The following is a 12,246-nucleotide window of genomic DNA, read 5'->3' on the forward strand; positions in this document are numbered from 1 at the left end:
TATTATCCAGCATTATGGCCTCCAGAGTCCACCTTCTGCCCTCTGGATTTATGGCATCCATTCCATCTGTCACACTGGAAAGCGGGACACAGGGAGGGTTCCCTCCAAGATCCTAGTATTTCTCCTGCATAGGGAGAAGCAAAACATCAAACTTTCTCTTTATAAGCCTTTATATATTAATTCTATACTGTTCAGTTAAGAAAAAATCTGCAGCAAAATGTTACAGGATGCTAGCCACTCAATCAACAATGTCTTTTTTGGACTGTATTTTATACAGTGGCTCCTTGGTATCCTCTGGAGTTTGGTTCCAGCTTCCAGGATCCCCCATGGATACCAAAATCCGTGGATGCTCAAGTCCCATTATATACAATGGCATAGTAAAGTGGTGTCCCATTTATAGAACGGCAAAATCAAAGTTTGCTTTTTGTTTTCTTCTAATATTTTCAAGCCGTGGATGGTTGGCTCCTTGAATATGGAGGGCCAGTTGTAATCTTTTCCCAGGCTAGAATCTTTTTTAGTAAAGGCAAATGAAAAACTAATTTCACTGAAAATTAAATCAACATTGTAAGCCCGTATTTTTTTAAAATGAGGGATGTGACTCAGCTCCAGCATTTTAACAGAGATATCACTGTCATCTTCAGTGTTTCTGAATAATTACCACCTAGGGAGATCTGGCTTCCTTGGACTTTGAGAGGCTAAACAAATATGTTTTGCTTTTATGCCGTGGATTAAAGCAGTGTATACTCTGTACACACTGTTGTCAGAAGTCATGGCTTTGCAGCAGAAAAAAGTCCAGAATGAACTAGTTTCAAGCTATGTAACCCTATATACCTGCTTATCTGGGATAAGTCCTATTAAATTCAATCAGACTAATTTCTGATTAGAATCATATAGTTGGAAGAAATAGATGTGAGTTTGGTGGCATTGTCAGTGATCAGAATAAATTGACCCAATGTGTAGTGGTTTGCGTGTTGGACTACAGCTCTGGAGACCAGGGTTCGAATCCCCATTGAATCATGAAAAGGTTGAGGCAAGCCATATGCTCTCAGAGGGAGGAAAAGGCCTTCCTCTGGACAAATCACACCACAAAAATTCTGTGATAGGGTCACCATAAATAGGAAACAACTTGAAGGTACAAAACAAGATCTTTTCTCCCTGACCTCTATAGTTCTTTTCTTCAAGTTATAATTCTTTAGTTCAAGAACCAGCAGGACTGGAAACATGGTTTTTTTCTTTTTTAAAAGAACTTGAGGAATGGAAAAACCTCATGTGTCACGTACTATGTGTAAAGTCGCAATGCTGTGCTTGCAGAGCAAACCTGTAGAACATGCTTTGCCTGGAGTTGAGGCAAGAGGGAATTTTGCCCAAGAAAATTAATCTGCTGAGGTCTGTGGTGTTTCTAGTGGTTTTGTTTTACTCATAAAGTACTAGGTGTGTATTTATAAAGAGTATTCCTTGCCCTGCGGGTATTCCTGGTGTGCTGTGTCTGGGCAAATGCTCATCTCTTTTTCTGGCAGGTAATAATCTTGATATGTGTTACGATATGAAATATTACTGGAGAATCCAGAAGGAGCTGCATTGAGAAACCATCAGGCATTTCTTTTGCAATGTCTTGCCAAACAGTGAAAGTTCTCAAAGTCTGACACAGCACATAAACCGCAGACAAAACTTTACAGTCAGCTCCCCCATATCCACTGATTCTGTATCCATGGATTCAGCCATCCACAGATTTTTTTTTTAATTCCCAAAAGCAAATTGATTTTGCCATCTTATATAAGGGAACATAAATTAATTAATAAAGGAAAGCCTCCCTGACAATGACTTGTTTTTACTCCATGTTCCTTGATCTATATAATTCATGCCTTTTCTGCAACCTGCCTCCCCTTTCTCTCCAAAAGTTTGCTTTCGGTGTTTTGCTGTCGTTGGTCTGAAAAGTAAGCATCCACGTAGCTTCTCAGGTTCAGGGTGGTTCATTCAAACACACAAGAGTCAGCATTAGGGACTCTTGTACAAAGTACATTCTTTTGTCTGTCTTCATTCTTGTTTCTGGTGCATTTCTTGCAACAATACATGTACATTTTATTTTTTAACCTTACCAGAGCATCCTCCATATCATGTTTTATACCTGAAGTTCCTGTTGCACTGGGACATGCTGCTCTCTGCTTAATATAAATACCAATATTTCCTACAGTGACAAAGGTGGCTTTACAATGGGTTTAGTTTACATTGGGTGGATTTGAGTGATGCCATTAAGCATGATACATTAAGCATCAATCACAGCTGTACCAAGTATGTAATTCAAATTAAAATTATTTTTGTGGGTTTTTTAGGCTGTGTGGTCATGTTCTGGAAGAGTTTATTCCTGACATTTCGCCAGTAGCTGTGGATGGCATTTTTAGAAAATGCTGGCACAAACATTTAGACAACTTCAACAGGAAAGAAGAAATCCTTAAAGTAAACAAAGTTTGGCAACCAGTCCTGAAAAACACCAAAATGAAGACCCAGTATGTGCAAATGAATTCCACCCAAGGATAGGGGTTTTCCCAGCAGATAATGGATTACTACTTAAATTGACACCCTGAGCCCTTGCTATTCAACAATAGACTAACACAGAGATTAAAGTGTAAATCACTTCCTTTCAACCAAAGATCACACTGTGTGTGTGTGTGTGTGTGTGTGTGTGTGTGTGTGTGTGTGTATATATATATATATATACACACATACCCCACTCACTTTCATGCCAGCATTCTTTAAAGGAATGTCAGGAATAAACTCTTCCAGAGCATGGCCACATAGCCTGGAAAAAACCACAAAAAAACTATGGATGCCAGCCGTGAAAGCCTTTGACTTGGCATCAAATTAAAATGTCAAGTTAAACAAAGGAGAGTGGGAAACACACACACACACACACACACACACACACACACACAGACTTACTTTTCTAGTCAACACTCTTGCCCTGAGGACTGGAGAACAGGGGCCTTGAGATTTAGCAGTCCGTTGTTGTTGTTGTTGTGTGTATGTCTTCAAGTCGTTATGATTTTTGGCAACCCTAAGGTGAACCTATCATGGGGTTTTCTTGGTGAGGCTTGTTCAGAGTGGGTTTGCCATTGCCTTCACCTGAGGATGAGAGCATGTGAATTGCCCAAAGCCACCCAGAGGGTTTCATGACTGAGCAGAGAATCGAACCCTGGTCTCCAGAGTCATCGTCTAGCATTCAAACCAGTACACCATGCTGGCAGCCCTACCCTCTATATAATGCAGGGTATGGAGGCTGAGCTACAAACCCATGTTTTTAATTTTAAAAAACAAAATCTCAGACTCCTTTGGGTGACACAAGAAATCTGTTATTGCTTGAATTAACTCCTGAACTTAGAACATTGCATTTCATTATCATGTCCCAAGTCCATATTTGAAATCCTGCCTCATGAAGTACAGTACAGATCCAGCCCTACCATTAGCTAGAACATAGTGGTTCCCAACCATTGGTCCTCCAGAAGATTTGGACTTCAGCCCCCATAATTCCTGACTGTTGGCCAAGTTGGCTGGGGCTTCTGGGAACTGAAGACATGGAGGACCAAAGGTTGGGAACCACAAGGGGGAAGAAGTGTGGTAGAACCAAGGACCACTCCCTGGATGCTCTGGTGCCTGAGGACTGTGCTTATTTGTTTATTTGTTTATTTCTGTTAGCTAAATTTCGACAAAATTTAAATGTATATCTACCACTGAGGGTTAAATTTGTTAAATTGATTCTAAATTCTAAACTGAAGCAACAGTAAGTGAATACATTAACATTAATTATATGAATCAACTCTCTGATTAACTGTGATTAGCTTGAATATTTTATATTTAATTTAACCAGTTTTATTACTTGGAACTACGCACTCGCTGTCAGATGCAGGATAAGGATCTGAGAGATTTCTGCAAATAGCTGGAACTCCATGGTTGTGATTTTGTTCTCTAGTGACGATTGGATAGTCCTCAGAAAGGAGATTGAGGGAAGCAATATGTGGCCTATGGACCACACTCTGTATCCTAGGTTAGACTGAGATACCTTTTTGGGTGTCACTAATCTTGACTCAGGCATGGAAGCCCACTGGGTGACCTTAGGCAAATCACACTCTCTCATCATCAGAAGATGACAATGGCAAACCTCCTCTGAAGAAACACACCAAGAAAACCCTATGATAGGTTCACTACCTTAGGGCCACCATAACTCAGAAATTACTTGAAGGCACGCAATAACAACAAACTGAGAGTTATCAGATGATGACGACAACAACTTTAACTGAAATTTCTGCCATGTTATTGTGGGGTTTTCTGCTAGAGGTACCCAAACAACCTGATTGGCCTTCGCTACTACAGGTTAAGTCCTTCTTACCTGGAATTCCAAAATCTGAAAAATTCCAAATTCCCAAATCAACCACATGGACAGCTGAGATAGTGACACCTTTCCTTTCTCATGGTTCAGTGTCCACAAACTGTGTTTTGTGCACAAAATGATTAAAAATATTGAGTATAAAATTACTTTCGGGCTACGTCTGTAAAGTATATACATATATATTTGGGTCCCATCTCCAAGCTATTTCGTTATGTGCATGCAAATATCCCAAAATTGTAAAAATTAAGAAAGCTAAAACATTTCTGATCCCAAGCATTTTGGGTAAGAGAAACTCAGTATATACTATGGCTTTAGGGAGACTTTGTTACTCTGTTTCATGTAGCAAAATGGTTTGGCCCAGTTCTTTCATTGGAGACACTCTCCCTAGCCTGGTAATAAGTTCTAGAGACTCATTAACCAGTATAGCCAGAGTTCATGCCGTTAAGTACTATTGCTTCTCAGGAATTCTTAAGAAAACCAAGAATAACCTTGTACCAGCAGGTCAAAGTTTTTGTCCACCTATCTCACTGTTTATTTATGTCAACCCTTTCTTGCAAAAACCCACATCTTTACTGGACTAATTTTTCCCATTTTCATAGGAATTAATCAAGAGCAAGAAAGCTGTGGAATCTAGAGGAAAAAGAAGATATCCAGCCTTTCAACTGATTATAGCTAACTAGCCCTGTGAACTTCCCTCGACTGAAAAGACTTCAAATAGAGGACCCAGAGTCTAATACGCCTACTCCGTAACTCATAAAATTGCTCTGCTTGTGCCATATTGCTAACAGGAAGGGGATAGTTAAAATACAGAAATCTTGAGGTTTTAGATTTCTGGGACCTTAAGTATTACAGGACTCTTACTGAGTCATATTTGAATTAAAACCAGATATCAGGTGTCTAGATACAAATACAGGATTGGATTCCCATTTAATACTGATAGTAGGAATGAAAATTAAGTTTAGTTATCAAATATTTAATCTTGCACAATAGATATTTTGAGATTCAGTTGGTTGTCAGAAAAGGGATATTTGTAGCTCTCTAGAACTGGAGGGGGGGAAGCACTGTTATACACTGGATTGCTGTCTAGATACTGTTGTAGTCTCTAGATTGTGAATGTAATCCTAATCCGGTCATAGGGAATCGGTTTTTTTTTTCTGGTAGTGATTCTGAGTACTTGAATATTTATAATCTACTCTTAGAAACAACCAGGAGTTGTCCATAATAAATTTTGTTCTAGTGGAAATCAGAAGTCTAGAAATTGATTTCTGGGTTTAATTTGGACTAGGCTAGGGTCTGGAAGGACCAGATTATAACAAATCAAATTGAAATTGATTTAGCGAGATCCATATATTTATCCAAAAAATGAATGCTAGGCACTAGGATCTGGAGAGAGGATCAGAACCCTATAATAGGGAAGCGAGAGATCCTGAGAATTTCTGAGGATCCAGAAAATAAAATCCAGAAATGTCTCATTCTTAGACTGACTCAGTAGTTGAATACAGTGACCCTTGAATACAGTCAAGGCACTCCTTAAGGACTGAAGAAGTTGTAGACCTTTTAGTAATTTATAACTCCCCAGAACTAGATCAGGACATCAGAAATCAGAGAGAAACTACAAGATTCCCTTTTTTCCTCCTTGCTTCTGTATTCATGGATAGCCCTAACAATTTCTGCCGCCTCTGTGGCGCAGTGCTACGTGGGAACCATCGGCGATGGATATTCAGCCGCAGCAGTGGTAGCTCACGCCCTGATCTGTTAGTGGTACTGTCTTATGTCCTTGATCGAGAGCCACCTCAGCGTGGGGATGGACGTGGAGAATTTCTTTGCGGAAAATGTGCCCAGGCCTTGGGCCGTGTGTACCGCTTCGACACTGTCATCGCCCGGGTTCAAGCACTCTCCATTGACCGACTCCAGCGCCTCCTTTCAGAGAAGGACCAACTGGCCCGCTCCCTGCGCCACATCCATGCACGGCAGTTCCCAGATGAGAAGGATTCGGTGTTCTACACAGGCCAAGAGATATCAGCGAGCATAGCAGATTTGCCGCATGTTCGGTACCAGCGTCTCTTGCAAGATGACATGGCCCTCTCTGAATATGAGTGCTGGGCAAATGACACAGACAGCAGTCAACCAGGCACGCCTTGCCGGAATCGACAGTGTCACAGCTGCCATGGTCTGCGGGTCGAAGACTCTGATTATGAGTGGGTGTGCCGGACCCCAAGAAAGCTGGGGGTATTGTCTCCCATATTTCCCCTGTGCCGGGATAAATCCCAGAGCATGCCCACAGTCCACCACATGAGCTCCCAGGCCTCTCTGAGGTCACAGAGTTTGGGGGAGGCTGAGTCATGTTCGATGCTGTCATTAGATACCTTGCCAGAGCCAGATCTGACCTGGGAGGCTCTGAGGGCCCTGAGAGGCATTGGAAGGAAGCAGCTGAGAATACCTGCAGGCAGCAAGATCCCAGTGCTAGCAGGGAATAGGCATGCATCTCCAGCCCAGAGGGAGAGTCCATTGGGAGAGGAGGCATATGAAGAAATGGTGGATGAGTTTCTGCCCCTGGAAGCAAAGGTGAGAGGCAGTGAGGAGCATGGAGAAGTGAGGTCCTTGTTGAACAGTTCTGCTCAACCACTAGCCTTCCTTTTCTGTTCATATTCCCTTTGAATTGGCGCTGCAGATCAGGCTACTGGTAAAGCCAGAGAAGCAGGGGACTAGTTTGTTTTTCTGTGCCTTCAAGTCATTTCCAATGTATGGTGACCCTAAGGCGTATATTATTTTGCAAGATTTGTTCTGAGGAAGTTTACCTTTCACCTTCCTCCAAGGCTGAGAGAGTGTGACCAGCCCAAAGTCACCCAGTGGGTTTCCATGGCCAAGTGAGGATTTGAACCCTGGTCTCCAGAGTCATAGTCCATCACTCAAACCATTACTCCATGCTGGCCCTTCATATTACACCCTCAAATTCAGCTCGGATTCAGAAAAAGCAAAGGAGCCAAGGGCATTTTTATAAAACAAACAAACACCTGCAATCCTCTTCATAGCTCAGGCTTGTTATGTTCTAGGGCAGGGGTAGGCAACCCTTTTGAGCCGGGGGCCAGGTTGCTGTCCCTCGGACAACTGGGGGGCCGAAGCCAAAAAATAAATAAATAAATAATTTTTAAAAAATTAAATAAATAAATAAACCGGGACAAATGTAGGACAAAATTTTCAAATGGAGGGCACATTTTAATAAAAAATGGAGGGCATGTGAAAAAATTTCCTGATTTTTTAAAAAAAATGTTAAGATAAATGCATGTTTCTGAGGCTTCTATAGACAATTGCCCCACCATGCCACTCGTGTGAGATGCCAAAGGCCCCGGTGGCAATCGGCGGCAGGACCGGGCTGGGGCCAGTCCCAAGGCCTTGCCGGGCCGCATTCGGCCCGCGGGCCGCAGGTTGCCTACCCCTGTTCTAGGGCAAGATGGGGAATGTAGATATTGGGCTGCAATTCTCATGAGTCCTAGTGTGCACTATCTGAGGTGAGAGATGATGGGAAGTGCTACCAAAAATAATCTAGAAGGGTATATGGTCCCTGTTCCATACCTAGGGGCTGACAATATCACCCCTCATTTTGTTACCATTATAGTGATCCTGTGTTACATTTGTCCAGATAAAATTGAGAAGCAGAGGGCAGACTTGCAAACTTCAGCAGAATCAGAAGGCTGGGTCTGTGATGGAGAGTGAGGAGTGCAGTAGGGATAAAGCAGAACTTGGTTGTAACTACTTAGAAATAACTAGTAACTTGTCATTTTATTGTGCAATAACAAATGTACAGTATATATGTAACATTATGGTTGTAACTTAACAAGTGATGGCTTTACTCCTTTTACAGTGAAATTACAACATTTTAGCTGCTTGCTTAGTTAAGGGAGTATAGCTTGCACTAAATAATGTCATGAGTAAAGTGCTGGTGGGGGAAGAATATCACATCCCTCAAGTCCTGTTCCAAGATGGAGAATTAAAAAAAAAAAATTAAGTGACTGTAGTAGTGTCTTGTGTGAAACAGCAAAGTAAAGTAAATTGTAGCTATAAAGAAAACTGATTATTGAGGTAAAGGGGTGGAACTATTGCTCTAATTACTTTTGGAAACATACATTCCTAAATTTGGGGTCATCTGAACCCACCCATCCCTGACCACTCAGAGTAGAACCTGAGGGAGATGCCAGTGGATTATGATGGGGTGAACTGCAAAAGCAGTGGCCAAGCAAAGAATAATCTTTGCCCCTCTTGATTTCTTCTGGCCCTTATTCTGAGATATTACTCCTTCCCCAGAGGCCCAAAGGAAGCTAAATCCATGGAATCTATAAATCCAGGCTGTCAGATCTTTGCCAGACAAAATCTGCCTATGAACCCAAGAATACTGTCTTCCAGTTTAAGGTCCTCTCTAACCAGTTTTCCTTTCTAAAGCTCCACGCTCAGAGGACTCTATACCAGGACCTCCAAGGGGCTTTTGACAACTTGAAGGAACGTCTCAAGGCAGCTGAAGAGGAGCTTGGGAGCTTTCAGGAGAAGGGAAAAGAGGCTGCATGTCAGGTAGAGAGTCATTTTGCTTTGGTCTTGTCAGCTGTTGTCAAAAATGAGGGAACTTTAGGCCTATTGGCCTGATCTGGGTTGTGGAGGATCATCATGTGACCTGTCCATGCTAGTTAGGAAGGGGGGGACTTGGAGTCCAAAAAAAAGCAACTTTTTCAAGCTTTGGGTATAGGTGCCTGGAAAGGGATTGTGGGGGAGCCAGTGGCCTGCCCTACCCCCTCCCATCCAGTCTTGCTTTTATGGCCCATCGGCCAGCCACTGGACACTGCTGAGCACCAGGTGTGCAGCAGGGCAAGTGACGCAGTGAGAGAGAACAGAATGGGTGTGCACTGTCGCTCCTCCTCCAGTACCTTGGCTCCATTGTCTGAGCAAGTCAAGGCACCAGAGGAGGTGGGAAAAGGTGCATGCACATTCACCCCCTTCTCCATTACCTTAGTTCTCTTGCCCAAGTGAGCCATGGCACTGGAGAAGGTAGGAGGGGCACGTGCACTTCTCCAATGCCTTGGCTGTCTTGTCTGAGTGAACCACAGCACCAGAAAAAGCAGGAGGGCTGTGTGTACACTAGTATCCTTCTCTGTTGCTTTCTCTAGTCCAAGCGAGCCACAGTACTGGAGAAGGCGGGAGGGGCAGGAGGAGGCCCTGAGTAGGTGTCATTCACAGGATGGCCGGAGGAGCAATCCATGACCATTGGGTTGTTCCCACACGGCAACTGCACATGCAGGAGTAAAATTCTTTTGACTGTTATAGTCCTTAAACTCCTTCCCTCCTCTGCAGTTTTTTATTATCCTGCATACTGACCAAACGCATTTGCCTCTTCCTGTGAGGTGTCACCTAGTGTGGTTGACACTGCCTGCACCCCGCTAGCGATGCCAATGCATAGGAAAATGCTGAATGAGGACGGGAAGCAGCATGCTAAGCACTTCACCTGCCCCACACCCTCTCTAGAGGGAAAGTAAGGGGTGGGGCAATACTCTTCAAGCTGCTCCCTTTTTGGGGGGAACTTTTTCTGTGGCTGGGATTCATTTCCCCAGGTGACAAAATACCAGACACAGTGAGGACTGCTTCACAGTTCAGTCAATGGTTGCAGGAACACCAAACAGCACTTTGTGTCAGGAATGAATGCTGTGATATCATTTGCTCTGCGGAGGTTGGTGAGAAGTAGTCTGCCATCCAAATATTCAAATCCACGTTTAAATATGGAAAACATCCCTGCTGTGGCTTGAAACCTCCTGGACTTCAGGGCAGCATCTGAGTCTGAAGAAACAGAAAACAACTAACTTTGCATGGAATCCTTTTGGCTTCAGGGAGGATGATTCAGGTCCTGAGTGCTTCCTGTTGCTCCATGTCCAGCTGAAAAGGTCACCTGAGGTTGTCTGCATGAGCCAAATAAAATGTCCTCCTCCCATCCTCTTGGTGGGGATCTGAATGAGACACAGCCTAATCCCTGGTTCTGGTGCAAACCGTCCAAACTACATCTGGACAGTTTAGCACCAAACCTTCCATATATCCTCCTTAAAATGTTTTTTAAAAATTCACATTTTGCTCCAGATCTTCATGAAAAATCTGGAGCCCTCAGTTGTGAAACCAGGTAGCTGTTTACAACATGTCCTGCTGTGGTACCCACAGCCACTGCCACGAGTTGCTTGCAGATATGAATAGCTCAGCTGCCTGGCATCACAACAGAGGACCCCAGGTAATGGGATGACATCAGGGTAGCTCTGGGGCCAGAATACTCCAGGCTGCTTCCAGAGTACTCTGGCCTGTGCAGACCTGGCCCTTGTCACAGAGGTTTTCTTACTTTTCTAGCAGTATGGAATGGTAATCATGAGGTCCTCTCAATGTTATTAGATTGCAACTCTCAGCATTCTTCAATTTTAGCTATGTTGGCCAGGGCTGCTGGGAGTTACAGTACACCAGCATTGGGAAGGCCTCACGATTTTCACCCCTGGTCACCAAAGGGTGGGGAATTGAGTCAGAGGGCTGAATTAAATGTCAAAGAAGTGCTCAGGCTGCGTTTCAGCAGTTGACAAGGCCAGAGGCAAAAGGGTGGAGTCAAATAATATTAGTATAGTTTAGATTAAAGCTTTTTCTGCCAGTAACCAAGCCTTAGCAGAAGTCTTGAAGCCTTTTAGTTTGCATGGTGTCTGTGGAGAGCAGGGACTGGGTGTTGTGGGAAGGTAGGGTCAACCAGTGAGAACCTACAGAGCCAGGTTTGGCTGAGCTTTCCTCACTTTTCCACATGCAAACAAGGCAAGGTATAGACAGTGGGCCCTTGGTATCTGCTGGGGTTTGGTTCCAGGATCCCCTGTAGATACCAAAATCCATGGATGCTCAAGTCCCATTAAATACAATGGCATAATAAGATCATGTTCATTATTACAATGGCAAAATTAAGGTTTGCTTTTTGTAATTAATATATATTTAAAATATTTTCAAACTGTGGGTGCTTCAATCCGTGGGTAAATAATTCTGTGGATATTGAGGGCTGATTGTAGAGGGAATTTTGGCTGTGGCTGATTTCCAGCATTTTGGTTTTGCGTTTTTGGCAAGCTGCACTTTTCAAAATTCTCTTGCAACACAGGGCTGTTAAAAGCATTGGTATCTTCTCTCTAGCCTGGCTCTACCATTAGAGAGAATGAGACAGTTCTCTGAAAATGCCAGCCACAGCTGCTGGCAAAATATCAGGAATAAACACTTCCAGAACATGGCCACATAGCCTGAAACCCCCCCCCCCCCAAAAAAAAACTATGAATGCCATCTGTGAAAGCCTTCAACTTCACATTGAGACAATTGCCTTTAGCAGCAGATGCTGTGGAGTAATGGCAACACCCCCCTGGGGTTGTTCTTCCTGAATTCTAGAATGCTCTTTCCTTGTTCTTGAGCTGGTGCCCTGGACACAGTGATACATCCATATTCTTGGTTTAAGGCCCTTTGTCTATGTCATAGACAGGTCTACTTATTTAGGTCTTTTACTTCCTCCCTACTTATCTATTGAACTCATGTGCGGCTTCTTTAGGGAAGTGTCTTTGCACCATTTGTCAGAGGGTGCATCTACACTGTAGTTTGATGCCATTTTAAGTGCTACAGCTCTGTCCTAAGAACCAGCATGGTGTAGTGGCTTGAGTGCTAGATGATGAGCCTGGAGATCCAGGTTTGATTCATCACTTGACCATGGAAACCCCTTGGGTGAGTCACACACTCACAGCCCCAGAAAATCCCATGATAGGTTCACTTTAGGGTCACCATAAGTCTGAAACAACTTGAAGGTACACAACAGTAACAAGCTCCATCCTATGAAATCC

The 12,246-nt window shown here is 43.3% G+C and overlaps 1 protein-coding gene across 3 annotated transcripts in view; it reads left to right on the top strand.

Moving 5' to 3' along the window:
* Positions 1-12,246, top strand: part of LOC121921278 (sodium channel and clathrin linker 1-like) — a 33,533-nt gene that overhangs the window by 7,195 nt on the left and 14,092 nt on the right. For 2 of the 3 annotated variants that reach the window (XM_042449111.1, XM_042449110.1), the window contains exons 2-3: positions 4,981-6,946; positions 8,819-8,944. In XM_042449111.1, coding sequence (XP_042305045.1) covers positions 6,032-6,946; positions 8,819-8,944 — 1,041 coding nt within the window. In that variant the 5' untranslated portion in view covers positions 4,981-6,031. The remainder of the gene's footprint in view (positions 1-4,980; positions 6,947-8,818; positions 8,945-12,246) is intronic. The other variant, XM_042449112.1, reaches the window with a different exon arrangement.

The sequence above is a fragment of the Sceloporus undulatus genome, chromosome 2 (genome assembly GCF_019175285.1).
Source record: "Sceloporus undulatus isolate JIND9_A2432 ecotype Alabama chromosome 2, SceUnd_v1.1, whole genome shotgun sequence".
Taxonomy (NCBI): Eukaryota; Metazoa; Chordata; class Lepidosauria; order Squamata; family Phrynosomatidae; genus Sceloporus; species Sceloporus undulatus.